This window comes from Coregonus lavaretus (genome assembly GCF_964263955.1).
Source record: "Coregonus lavaretus genome assembly, contig: HAP1_SCAFFOLD_734, whole genome shotgun sequence".
Lineage (NCBI taxonomy): Eukaryota > Metazoa > Chordata > Actinopteri > Salmoniformes > Salmonidae > Coregonus > Coregonus lavaretus.
Window position 1 is genome coordinate 144,493 of NW_028165437.1, and position 15,000 is coordinate 159,492.

Sequence of the window (15,000 nt, forward strand, 5' to 3'; positions counted from 1 at the left end):
TCCAAGCCTGTCCTACTTTATGAGAGACTGAAACCAGACTGTGGCCTTTTGCTTCTCTCCTCAAACAAAGTGGAAAAAGCGGCCAGGGTTGGACAGAGTTCAGGCTAAACCTCTGTCTCTCCTTGGCTATCTTCTTGATTGATTACAGCATGATGGGGTGGGGTTTTGTGTATGTTTGAAAGATTTAAGTATGGACCTGTCATGTCGGGAGAGCCGGGGTTGAACAGAGTTTAAACTAAACATGAGTGTTTTTGCAAGATAAGGAATTTGATTGATTGTATTACTATTGATTGTGAACTGAATGAAAGTCGAATTTAGCCGCCATCACAGACAAAGGAAGTGGGCGGAGCAATAAAGAGCGGGAAACTGAAGAGGGAGGGGTTTTGAGCTAGAAGGGATGAGAATGGGACTATATAGAGGGGCCCTAATCTGCAGATTAGCCTGACTTTGCTGAAATTGTAAAAGTCATTCTTGATTCTACAAAAACTCTGAAAGAACTTTGATTTTTAATAAAGTATAGTGATTATTTTCACATTTACATAAGTATTCAGACCCTTTACTCAGTACTTTGTTGAAGCACCTTTGGCAGCGATTACACCCTCAAGTCTTCTTGGGTATGACGCTACAAGCTTGGCACACCTGTATTTGGGGAGTTTCTCCCATTCTTCTCTGCAGATCCTCTCAAGCTCTGTCAGGTTGGATTGGGAGCGTTGCTGCACAGCTGTTTTCAGGTCTCTCCAGAGATGTTCGATCGGGTTCAAGTCCGGGCTCTGGCTGGGCCACTCAAGGACGTTCAGAGACTTGTCCCGAAGCCACTCCTGCGTTGTCTTGCCTGTGTGCTTAGGGTCGTTGTCCTGTTGGAAGGTGAACCTTCGCCCCAGTCTGAGGTCCTGAGCACTCTGGAGCAGGTTTTCATCAAGGATCTCTCTGTACTTTGCTCCGTTCATCTTTGCCTTGATCCTGACTAGTCTTCCAGTCCCTGCCGCTGAAACACATCCCCACAGCATGATACTGCCACCACCATGCTTCACCGTAGGGATGGGGCCAGGTTTCCTCCAGATGTGACGCTTGGCATTCAGGCCAAAGAGTTTCATCTTGGTTTCATCAGACCAGAGAATCTTGTTTCTCATGGTCTGAGAGTCTTTAGGTGCCTTTTGGCAAACTCCAAGCAGGCTGTCATGTGCCTTTACTGAGGAGTGGCTTCCGTCTGACCACTCTACCATAAAGGCCTGATTGGTGGAGTGCTGCAGAAATAATAATAATAATATAATAATAATATGCCATTTAGCAGACGCTTTTATCCAAAGCGACTTACAGTCATGCGTGCATACATTTTTGTGTATGGGTGGTCCCGGGGATCGAACCCACTACCTTGGCGTTACAAGCGCCGTGCTCTACCAGCTGAGCTACAGAGGACCACAGAGATGGTTGTCCTTCTGGAAGGTTCTCCCATCTCCACAGAGGAACTCTAGAGCTCTGTCAGAGTGACCATCGGGTTCTTGGTCACCTCCCTGACCAAGGCCCTTCTCCCCCGATTGCTCAGTTTGGCCGGGCAGCCAGCTCTAGGAAGAGTCTTGGTGGTTCCAAACTTCTTCCATTTAAGAATGATGGAGGCCACTGTGTTCTTGGGGACCTTCAATGCTGCAGAAATGTTTTGGTACCCTTCCCCAGATCTGTGCTTTGACACAATCCTGTCTCGGAGCTCTAATTCCCTCAACCTCATGGCTTGGTTGTTGCTCTGACATGCACTGTCAACTGTGGGACCTTATATAGACAGGTGTGTGCCTTTCCAAATCATGTCCAATCAATTTCATTTACCACAGGTGGACTCAATCAAGTTGTAGAAATATCTCAAGGATGATCAATGGAAACAGGATACACCTGAGCTCAATTTCGAGTCTCATAGCAAAGGGTCTGAATACTTATGTAAATAAGGTATTTCTGTTTTTTATTTTTAATACATTAGCAAACATTTCTAAAAACCTGTTTTTTCTTTGTCATTATGGGGTATTGTGTGTAGATTGAAGATTATTTTTATTGATTTAATCAATTTTAGAATAAGGCTGTAATGTAACTAAATGTGGAAAAAGTCAAGGGGTCTGAATACTTTCCGAAGGCACTGTAGATGTATGTACCCTGAAAATATAGAGATATGGAGCCACCCCTAATTTGGCCTCTGGGGGGCGTGGCAGCCACTAGAAATAAGAAATAACAACAATTTAAATACGTACAGTATTTACAGTGAGGGAAAAAAGTATTTGATCCCCTGCTGTTTGCCCACTGACAAAGAAATGATCAGTCTATAATTTTAATGGTAGGTTTATTTGAACAGTGAGCATTACTGAACATTACTTAGTACTTGGTGGCAAAACCCTTGTTGGCAATCACAGAGGTCAGACGTTTCTTGTAGTTGGCCACCAGGTTTGCACACATCTCAGGAGGGATTTTGTCCCACTCCTCTTTGCAGATCTTCTCCAAGTCATTAAGGTTTCGAGGCTGACGTTTCGCAGCTCGAACCTTCAGCTCCCTCCACAGATTTTCTATGGGATTAAGGTCTGGAGACTGGATAGGCAACTCCGGGACCCTAATGTGCTTCTTCTTGAGCCCTCCTTTGTTGCCTTGGCCATGTGTTTTGGGTCATTGTCATGCTAGAATACCCATCCACAACCCATTTTCAATGCCCTGGCTGAGGGAAGGAGGTTCTCACACAATATTTGACGATACATGGCCCCGTCCATCGTCCTTTTGATGCGGGGAAGTTGTCCTGTCCCCTTAGCAGAAAAACACCCCCAAAGCATAATGTTTCCACCTCCATGTTTGACGGTGGGGATGGTGTTCTTGGGGTCATAGGCAGCATTCCTCCTCCTCCAAACACGGCGAGTTGAGTTGATGCCAAAGAGCTCCATTTTGGTCTCATCTGACCACAACACTTTCACCCAGTTCTCCTCTGAATCATTCAGATGTTCATTGGCAAACTTCAGACGAGCATGTATATGTGCTTTCTTGAGCAGGGGGACCTTGCGGGCGCTGCAGGATTTCAGTCCTTCACGGCGTAGTGTGTTACCAATTGTTTTCTTGGTGACTATGGTCCCAGCTGCCTTATGATCATTGACAAGATCCTCCCGTGTAGTTCTGGGCTGATTCCTCACCGTTTTCATGATCATTGCAACTCCACGAGGTGAGATCTTGCATGGAGCCCCAGGCCGAGGTAGATTGACAGTTCTTTTGTGTTTCTTCCATTTGCGAATAATCGCACCAACTGTTGTCAACTTCTCACCAAGCTGCTTAGCGATGGTCTTGTAGCCCATTCCAGGCTTGTGTAGGTCTACAATCTTGTCCCTGACATCCTTGGAGAGCTCTTTGGTCTTGGCCATGGTGGAGAGTTTGGAATCTGATTGATTGATTGCTTCTGTGGACAGGTGTATTTTATACAGGTAACAAGCTGAGATTAGGAAAACTCCCTTTAAGAGTGTGCTCCTAATCTCAGTTCGTTACCTGTATAAAAGACACCTTGGAGCCAGAAATCTTTCTGATTGAGAGGGGGTCAAATACTTATTTCCCTCATTAAAATGCAAATCAATTTATAACATTTTTGACATGCATTTTTCTGGATTTTGTTGTTGTTATTCTGTCTCTCACTGTTCAAATAAACCTACCATTAAAATTATAGACTGATCATTTCTTTGTAAGTGGGCAAACGTACAAAATCAGCATGGGATCAAATACTTTTTTCCCTCACTGTAGGCTTCTAGTTAGTTAGGGACTAGTTTGTTAGAGGCTAGTTAGTTAGGGACTAGTTAGTTAGGGACTAGTTAGTACCCTGAGGTTATGCAGGCTGCTAATTAGTTCTAGTTAGTTAGGGGCTAGTAAGTACCTTGAGGTTATGCAGGCTGCTAGTTAGTTAGGGGCTAGTTAGTTAGTTAGGGGCTAGTTAGTTAGTTAGGGGTTAGTTAGTTAGGGGCTAGTTAGTTAGTTAGAGGCTAGTTAGTTAGGGGCTAGTTAGTACCGTGAGGTTATGCAGGCTGCTAGTTAGTTAGGGGTTAGTTGGCTAGATAGTTGGCTAGTTAGTACCCTGAGGTTATGCAGGGTGCTAGTTAGTTAGGGGCTAGTTAGTTAGTTAGAGGCTAGTTAGTTAGGGGCTAGTTAGTTAGGGGCTAGTTAGTTAGTTAGGGGTTAGTTAGTTAGGGGATAGTTAGTTAGAGGCTAGTTAGTTAGTTAGAGGCTAGTTAGTACCGTGAGGTTATGCAGGCTGCTAGTTAGTTAGGGGTTAGTTGGCTAGATAGTTGGCTAGTTAGTACCCTGAGGTTATGCAGGCTGCTAGTTAGTTAGGGGTTAGTTGGCTAGATAGTTGGCTAGTTAGTACCCTGAGGTTGCGCAGGCTGTCATTCTCCTCTCTTCCTCCTCGACACACCAGCTTCTGGATCTTTACCAGGAGCAGCTGCTGGGCCCTGTAGACCACACACACACACACACACACACACACACACACACACACACACACACATATACACACACACAGACACACACACACACACACACACACACACACACACACACACACACACACACACACACACACACACACACACACAGGTCTGTGGTGATCTATAGTGGTTGCTAGTCTGATGTTGTATCAAGCAAAGTATTATAAGAGCAGTATTTGAAATGATTCATCTAGTATTCTGTAGTAGTCTGTAGTAGTCTGTAGTAATCTGTAGTACTATGTAGTCGTCTGCAGTACTCTGTAGTAGTCTGTAGTAGTCTGCAGTACTCTGTAGTAGTCTGTAGTAGTCTGTAGTAGTCTGCAGTACTCTGTAGTAGTCTGTAGTAATCTGTAGTAAGATGTAGTAGTCTGTAGTAATCTGTAGTAATCTGTAGTAATCTGTAGTAGTCTGTAGTAGTCTGTAGTAGTCTGTAGTAGTCTGTAGTAATCTGTAGTAATCTGTAGTAATCTGTAGTAGTCTGCAGTACTCTGTAGTAGTCTGTAGTAATATGTAGTAGTCTGCAGTACTCTGTAGTAGTCTGTAGTAACCTGTAGTAATATGTAGTAGTCTGCAGTACTCTGTAGTAGTCTGTAGTAATCTGTAGTAGTCTGCAGTACTCTGTAGTAGTCTGTAGTAATCTGTAGTAGTATGTAGTAGTCTGTAGTAGTCTGTATTTACCGTGAGTATGAGGGGATGGTGCCTCTTTCAGGTAGGTCGGCTCCAGAGTAGGCTTCGACCCGGGAGCAAAGCCACTCAAACTTCCCCTGGTGCATCGTGTCCAGGACATGGACCACCTTAATCAATCAACCAATCAATCAATCAATAAGACAATAAATTAATCAATCAACCAAACAATAAATCAACCAATCACTCAATCAATCAACCGATCAACCTATCAATGATCAATCGAACAACCAATCAATCAATCAATCAATCAACCCTAACCCTGACAACAACAGCACGATACCAACAGGTACCTCGTCACATATGGTGTATTATGTAATGTACTGTATATATTATATATATATATTGATGTACCTTGTCACAAAGCACATATTATATATTATGTCATGTATATATTGTATATATATATTGATGTACCTCGTCACAAAGCACATAATGTATATTATGTCATGTATATATTGTATATATATTGATGTACCTCATCACAAAGCACATATTGTATATTATGTCTTGTATATATTGTATATATATTGATGTACCTCGTCACAAAGTACATATTGTATATTATGTCATGTATATATTGTGTATATATATTGATGTACCTCCTCACAAAGCACATATTGTATATTATGTCATGTATATATTGTGTATACCAACTACTGAGATATGTGGTTGTCCCACCTAGCTATCTGAAGATGAATGTACTAACTACTGGGATATGTGGTTGTACCACCTAGCTGTCTTAATATGAATATACTAACTACTGTAATATGTGGTTGTCCCACCTAGCTATCTTAATATGAATATACTAACTACTGTAATATGTGGTTGTCCCACCTAGCTATCTTAATATGAATATACTAACTACTGTAATATGTGGTTGTCCCACCTAGCTGTCTTAATATGAATATACTAACTACTGTAATATGTGGTTGTCCCACCTAGCTATCTTAATATGAATATACTAACTACTGTAATATGTGGTTGTCCCACCTAGCTGTCTTAATGTGAATATACTAACTACTGTAATATGTGGTTGCCCCACCTAGCTGTCTTAATATGAATATACTAACTACTGTAATATGTGGTTGTCCCACCTAGCTATCTGAAGATGAATGCACTAACTACTGGGATATGTGGTTGTACCACCTAGCTGTCTTAATATGAATATACTAACTACTGTAATATGTGGTTGCCCCACCTAGCTGTCTTAATATGAATATACTAACTACTGTAATATGTGGTTGTCCCACCTAGCTATCTGAAGATGAATGCACTAACTACTGTAATATGTGGTTGTACCACCTAGCTATCTGAAGATGAATATACTAACTACTGTAATATGTGGTTGTCCCACCTAGCTATCTTAATATGAATATACTAACTACTGTAATATGTGGTTGTCCCACCTAGCTATCTTAATGTGAATATACTAACTACTGTAATATGTGGTTGTCCCACCTAGCTGTATTAATATGAATATACTAACTACTGTAATATGTGGTTGTACCACCTAGCTATCTGAAGATGAATGCACTAACTGTAAGTTGCTCTGGATAAGAGTGTCTGCTAAATGACAAAAATTTTAAAATTTTAATATATATATTGATGTACCTCATCACAAAGCACATATTGTATATTATGTCTTGTATATATTGTATATATATTGATGTACCTCGTCACAAAGCACATATTGTATATTATGTCATGTATATATTGTGTATATATATTGATGTACCTCCTCACAAAGCACATATTGTATATTATGTCATGTATATATTGTGTATACCAACTACTGAGATATGTGGTTGTCCCACCTAGCTATCTGAAGATGAATGTACTAACTACTGGGATATGTGGTTGTACCACCTAGCTGTCTTAATATGAATATACTAACTACTGTAATATGTGGTTGTCCCACCTAGCTATCTTAATATGAATATACTAACTACTGTAATATGTGGTTGTCCCACCTAGCTGTCTTAATATGAATATACTAACTACTGTAATATGTGGTTGTCCCACCTAGCTATCTTAATATGAATATACTAACTACTGTAATATGTGGTTGTCCCACCTAGCTGTCTTAATGTGAATATACTAACTACTGTAATATGTGGTTGCCCCACCTAGCTGTCTTAATATGAATATACTAACTACTGTAATATGTGGTTGTCCCACCTAGCTATCTGAAGATGAATGCACTAACTACTGGGATATGTGGTTGTACCACCTAGCTGTCTTAATATGAATATACTAACTACTGTAATATGTGGTTGCCCCACCTAGCTGTCTTAATATGAATATACTAACTACTGTAATATGTGGTTGTCCCACCTAGCTATCTGAAGATGAATGCACTAACTACTGTAATATGTGGTTGCCCCACCTAGCTGTCTTAATATGAATATACTAACTACTGTAATATGTGGTTGTACCACCTAGCTATCTGAAGATGAATATACTAACTACTGTAATATGTGGTTGTCCCACCTAGCTATCTTAATATGAATATACTAACTACTGTAATATGTGGTTGTCCCACCTAGCTATCTTAATGTGAATATACTAACTACTGTAATATGTGGTTGTCCCACCTAGCTGTCTTAATATGAATATACTAACTACTGTAATATGTGGTTGTACCACCTAGCTATCTGAAGATGAATGCACTAACTGTAAGTTGCTCTGGATAAGAGTGTCTGCTAAATGACTAAAATTTAAAAATTTTAATATATATATTGATGTACCACAATCACGGAGCATCCTCAGAGAGCAGGGTTAGGATTAGAGGTCAGGGGTCAGGGGTTAGGGTCAGCAGGTACCTCGTCACAGAGCATGCTCAGAGAGCAGGGTTAGGGATAGAGGTCAGGGGTTAGGGTCAGCAGGTACCTCGTCTCAGAGCATGCTCAGAGGTCAGGGGTTAGGGTTAGGGTCAGCAGGTACCTCGTCTCAGAGCATGCTCAGAGAGCAGGGTTAGGGTCAGGGGTTAGGGTCAGCAGGTACCTCGTCTCAGAGCATGCTCAGAGAGCAGGGTTAGGGTTAGAGGTTAGGGGTTAGGGTTAGGGGTTAGGGTCAGCAGGTACCTCGTCTCAGAGCATGCTCAGAGAGCAGGGTTAGAGGTTAGAGGTTAGGGGTTAGGGGTTAGGGTTAGGGTCAGCAGGTACCTCGTCTCAGAGCATGCTCAGAGAGCAGGGTTAGGGTTAGGGGTTAGGGGTTAGGGGTTAGGGTCAGCAGGTACCTCGTCTCAGAGCATGCTCAGAGAGCAGGGTTAGGGGTTAGGGTTAGGGGTTAGGGGTTAGGGTCAGCAGGTACCTCGTCTCAGAGCATGCTCAGAGAGCAGGGTTAGGGTTAGGGGTTAGGGGTTAGGGTCAGCAGGTACCTCGTCTCAGAGCATGCTCAGAGAGCAGGGTTAGGGTTAGGGGTTAGGGGTTAGGGTCAGCAGGTACCTCGTCTCAGAGCATGCTCAGAGAGCAGGGTTAGGGTTAGAGGTCAGGGGTTAGGGTCAGGGTCAGCAGGTACCTCGTCACAATGCACGCTCAGAGAGCAGGTGTCTGATTGGCCAGAGATGTTGAGGTTGGTTCTGATGTAGAATGAGTCTCCTGACGTCACCGTTCCCTCCGATAGATCCCTCTGCAGCCTCCGGTACCCTGGCACACACACACACACAGACACACACAGACACACACACACACAGACACACACACACACAACACACACACACACACAGACACACACAGACACACACAGACACACACAGACACACACACACACAACACACACACACACACAGACACACACACACACACAGACACACACACACACAACACACACACACACACAGACACACACAGACACACACAGACACACACAGACACACACACACACACACACACACACACACACACACACACACACACACACACACATACTATATTGCGAAAAGTTTTTTAGCTATGTTTGAAGCCTGAGCATAAAGAGAGGTTGTGTCCAGAACAGATGCAGATAAAACCACCACTACAATGGGTTAGGGGATTTACAATGGGTTAGGGGATTTACAATGGGTTAGGGGATTTACAATGGGTTAGGGGATTTACAATGGGTTAGGGGGTTTACAATGGGTTAGGGGATTTACAATGGGTTAGGGGATTTACAATGGGTTAGGGGATTTACAATGGGTTAGGGGATTTACAATGGGGTTAGGGGATTTACAATGGGGTTAGGGGATTTACAATGGGTTAGGGGATTTACAATGGGGTTATGGGATTTACAATGGGTTAGGGGATTTACAATGGGGTTAGGGGATTTACAATGGGTTAGGGGATTTACAATGGGTTAGGGGATTTACAATGGGTTAGGGGATTTACAATGGGGTTAGGGGATTTACAATGGGGTTATGGGATTTACAATGGGTTAGGGGATTTACAATGGGTTAGGGGATTTACAATGGTGTTAAGGGATTTACAATGGTGTTAGGGGATTTACAATGGGTTAGGGGATTTACAATGGGTTAGGGGATTTACAATGCTGTTAGGGGATTTACAATGGGTTAGGGGATTTACAATGGGTTAGGGGATTTACAATGGTGTTAGGGGATTTACAATGGGTTAGGGGATTTACAATGCTGTTAGGGGATTTACAATGGGTTAGGGGATTTACAATGGGTTAGGGGATTTACAATGGGGTTAGGGGATTTACAATGGGTTAGGGGATTTACAATGGTGTTAGGGGATTTACAATGGGTTAGGGGATTTACAATGGGGTTAGGGGATTTACAATGGGTTAGGGGATTTACAATGGGTTAGGGGATTTACAATGGGTTAGGGGATTTATAATGGGTTAGGGGATTTACAATGGGTTAGGGGATTTACAATGGGTTAGGGGATTTACAATGGGGTTAGGGGATTTACAATGGGGTTAGGGGATTTACAATGGGTTAGGGGATTTACAATGGGTTAGGGGATTTACAATGGGTTAGGGGATTTACAATGGGTTAGGGGATTTACAATGGGTTAGGGGATTTACAATGGGGTTAGGGGATTTACAATGGGGTTAGGGGATTTACAATGGGTTAGGGGATTTACAATGGGTTAGGGGATTTACAATGGGTTAGGCGATTTACAATGGGTTAGGGGATTTACAATGGGTTAGGGGATTTACAATGGGTTAGGGGATTTACAATGCTGTTAGGGGATTTACAATGGTGTTAGGGGATTTACAATGGTGTTAAGGGGTTTACAATGGTGTTAGGCGATTTACAATGGGTTAGGGGATTTACAATGGGTTAGGGGATTTACAATGGGTTAGGGGATTTACAATGGGTTAGGGGATTTACAATGGGTTAGGGGATTTACAATGGGTTAGGGGATTTACAATGGGTTAGGGGATTTACAATGGGGTTAGGGGATTTACAATGGGGTTAGGGGATTTACAATGGGTTAGGGGATTTACAATGGGGTTATGGGATTTACAATGGGTTAGGGGATTTACAATGGGGTTAGGGGATTTACAATGGGTTAGGGGATTTACAATGGGTTAGGGGATTTACAATGGGTTAGGGGATTTACAATGGGGTTAGGGGATTTACAATGGGGTTATGGGATTTACAATGGGTTAGGGGATTTACAATGGGTTAGGGGATTTACAATGGTGTTAAGGGATTTACAATGGTGTTAGGGGATTTACAATGGGTTAGGGGATTTACAATGGGTTAGGGGATTTACAATGCTGTTAGGGGATTTACAATGGATTAGGGGATTTACAATGGGTTAGGGGATTTACAATGGTGTTAGGGGATTTACAATGGGTTAGGGGATTTACAATGCTGTTAGGGGATTTACAATGGGTTAGGGGATTTACAATGGGTTAGGGGATTTACAATGGGGTTAGGGGATTTACAATGGGTTAGGGGATTTACAATGGTGTTAGGGGATTTACAATGGGTTAGGGGATTTACAATGGGTTAGGGGATTTACAATGGGGTTAGGGGATTTACAATGGGTTAGGGGATTTACAATGGGTTAGGGGATTTACAATGGGTTAGGGGATTTACAATGGGTTAGGGGATTTACAATGGGTTAGGGGATTTACAATGGGGTTAGGGGATTTACAATGGGGTTAGGGGATTTACAATGGGTTAGGGGATTTACAATGGGTTAGGGGATTTACAATGGGTTAGGGGATTTACAATGGGTTAGGGGATTTACAATGGGTTAGGGGATTTACAATGGGGTTAGGGGATTTACAATGGGGTTAGGGGATTTACAATGGGTTAGGGGATTTACAATGGGTTAGAGGATTTACAATGGGTTAGGCGATTTACAATGGGTTAGGGGATTTACAATGGGTTAGGGGATTTACAATGGGTTAGGGGATTTACAATGCTGTTAGGGGATTTACAATGGTGTTAGGGGATTTACAATGGTGTTAAGGGGTTTACAATGGTGTTAGGCGATTTACAATGGGTTAGGGGATTTACAATGCTGTTAGGGGATTTACAATGGTGTTAAGGGGTTTACAATGGTGTTAGGGGATTTACAATGATGTTAGGGGATTTACAATGGTGTTAGGGGATTTACAATGCTGTTAGGGGATTTACAATGGTGTTAGGGGATTTACAATGGGTTAGGGGATTTACAATGGGTTAGGGGATTTACAATGGGTTAGGGGATTTACAATGCTGTTAGGGGATTTACAATGCTGTTAGGGATTTACAATGGGTTAGGGGATTTACAATGGGTTATGGGATTTACAATGGTGTTAGGGGATTTACAATGGTGTTAAGGGATTTACAATGGTGTTAGGGGATTTACAATGCTGTTAGGGGATTTACAATGGGTTAGGGGATTTACAATGGTGTTAAGGGATTTACAATGGTGTTATGGGATTTACAATGGGTTAGGGGATTTACAATGGGTTATGGGATTTACAATGGTGTTAGGGGATTTACAATGGTGTTAAGGGATTTACAATGGTGTTAGGGGATTTACAATGCTGTTAGGGGATTTACAATGGGTTAGGGGATTTACAATGGTGTTAAGGGGTTTACAATGGTGTTAGGGGATTTACAATGCTGTTAGGGGATTTACAATGGTGTTAGGGGATTTACAATGCTGTTAGGGGATTTACAATGGTGTTAGGGGATTTACAATGGGTTAGGGGATTTACAATGGGTTAGGGGATTTACAATGGGTTAGGGGATTTACAATGGGTTAGGGGATTTACAATGCTGTTAGGGGATTTACAATGCTGTTAGGGATTTACAATGGGTTAGGGGATTTACAATGGGTTATGGGATTTACAATGGTGTTAGGGGATTTACAATGGTGTTAAGGGATTTACAATGGTGTTAGGGGATTTACAATGCTGTTAGGGGATTTACAATGGGTTAGGGGATTTACAATGGTGTTAAGGGATTTACAATGGTGTTATGGGATTTACAATGGTGTTAGGGGATTTACAATGCTGTTAGGGGATTTACAATGGGTTAGGGGATTTACAATGGTGTTAAGGGATTTACAATGGTGTTAGGGGATTTACAATGGTGTTAAGGGATTTACAATGGGTTAGGGGATTTACAATGCTGTTAGGGGATTTACAATGGTGTTAGGGGATTTACAATGGTGTTAAGGGATTTACAATGGGTTAGGGGAATTACAATGCTGTTAGGGGATTTACAATGGTGTTAAGGGATTTACATTTACATTACATTTACATTTTAGTCATTTAGCAGACGCTCTTAACCAGAGCGACTTACAGGAGCAATTAGGGTTAAGTGCCTTGCTCAAGGGCACATTAACGTCATTTAGCAGACGCTCTTAGCCAGAGCGACTCACAAATTGGTGCGTTCACCCTATAGCCAGTGGGATAACCACTTTACAATTTGGGGGGGGGGGGGGGTTAGAAGGAATACTTTATCCTATCCCAGGTATTCCTTAAAGAGGTGGGGTTTCAAATGTCTCCGGAAGGTGGTGAGTGACTCCGCTGTCCTGGCGTCGTGAGGGAGCTTGTTCCACCATTGGGGTGCCAGAGCAGCGAACAGTTTTGACTGGGTGTTAGGGGATTTACAATGCTGTTAGGGGATTTACAATGGTGTTAGGGGATTTACAATGCTGTTAGGGGATTTACAATGCTGTTAGGGGATTTACAATGGTGTCAAGGGATTTACAATGGTGTTAGGGGATTTACAATGCTGTTAGGGGATTTACAATGGTGTTAGGGGATTTACAATGGTGTTAAGGGATTTACAATGGGTTAGGGGATTTACAATGCTGTTAGGGGATTTACAATGGTGTTAGGGGATTTACAATGGTGTTAAGGGATTTACAATGGGTTAGGGGATTTACAATGCTGTTAGGGGATTTACAATGGTGTTAGGGGATTTACAATGGTGTTAAGGGATTTACAATGGGTTAGGGGATTTACAATGCTGTTAGGGGATTTACAATGGTGTTAGGGGATTTACAATGGTGTTAAGGGTTTTACAATGGGTTAGGGGATTTACAATGCTGTTAGGGGATTTACAATGGTGTTAAGGGATTTACAATGGTGTTAGGGGATTTACAATGCTGTTAGGGGATTTACAATGGTGTTAGGGGATTTACAATGCTGTTAGGGGATTTACAATGGTGTTAGGGGATTTACAATGGTGTCAAGGGATTTACAATGCTGTTAGGGAATTTACAATGCTGTTAGGGGATTTACAATGGTGTTAGGGGATTTACAATGGTGTTAAGGGATTTACAATGGTGTTAGGGGATTTACAATGGTGTCAAGGGATTTACAATGGTGTTAGGGGATTTACAATGCTGTTAGGGGATTTACAATGGTTTTAGGGGATTTACAATGCTGTTAGGGGATTGAGAATACTGTTAGGGAATTTACAATGGTGTTAGGGGTTTTACAACGGAAATAGGGGATTTACAGTGGTGTTAGGGGATTTAGAATGTTGTTAGGCTATTTACAATGGTGTTAGCAGATTGACAACGCTTTTAGAGGATTTACAATGGTGTAAGGGTATTTAGAATGCTGTTAGGGGATTTAGAATATTGTTAAGGGATTTACAATGCTGTTAGGGGATTTAGAATGTGGTTAGGGGATTTACAATGGTGTTAGGGGATTTAGAATGGTGTTAGAGGATTTACAATGGTGTTAGGGGATTTAGAATGTGGTTAGGGGATTTACAATGGTGTTAGGGGATTTAGAATGTGGTTAGGGGATTTACAATGCTGTTAGGGGATTTACAATGGTGTTAGGGGTTTACAATGGTATTAGGACATTTAAAATGGTGTTAAGGGATTTACTGTACAATGATGTTAGGGGATTTACTGTACAATGATGTTAGGGGATTTATAATGGTGTTAGGGGATTTATAATGGTGTTAGGGGATTTAGAATGGTGTTAGGGGATTTACAAGGCTGTAGGGGGTTTACAATGCTTTTAGAGGATGTACAATGGTGTAAGAGTATTTAGAATGCTGTTAGGGGATTCAGAATATTGTTAAAGGATTTACAATGGTGTTAGGGGATTTAGAATGGTGTTAAGGTATTTACAGTAGAATGCTGTTAGTGTATTTAGAATTCTGTTAAGGGATTTAGAATTATGTTAGTGTATTTGGAATTCTGTTAAGGGATTTAGAATTATGTCAGTGTATTTAGAATTATGTTAGTGTATTTAGAATTTTGTTAGGGGATTTAGAATTATGTTAGTGTATTTGGAATTCTGTTAAGGGATTTAGAATTATGTCAGTGTATTTAGAATTATGTTAGTGTATTTAGAATGGTGTGTGTGCGTGTGTTTGTGTGTACGTCTACAGTACAGTGTAAAGACTTAC

The 15,000-nt window shown here is 41.6% G+C and overlaps 1 protein-coding gene across 1 annotated transcript in view; it reads right to left on the bottom strand.

Moving 5' to 3' along the window:
* Nucleotides 1-15,000, bottom strand: part of card11 (caspase recruitment domain family, member 11) — a gene marked incomplete at both ends in the record, with an annotated part of 123,757 nt that overhangs the window by 16,542 nt on the left and 92,215 nt on the right. Inside the window, 3 exons of the mRNA XM_084190991.1 lie at nt 4,364-4,448; nt 5,163-5,278; nt 8,691-8,818. Coding sequence (XP_084047117.1) covers nt 4,364-4,448; nt 5,163-5,278; nt 8,691-8,818 — 329 coding nt within the window. The remainder of the gene's footprint in view (nt 1-4,363; nt 4,449-5,162; nt 5,279-8,690; nt 8,819-15,000) is intronic.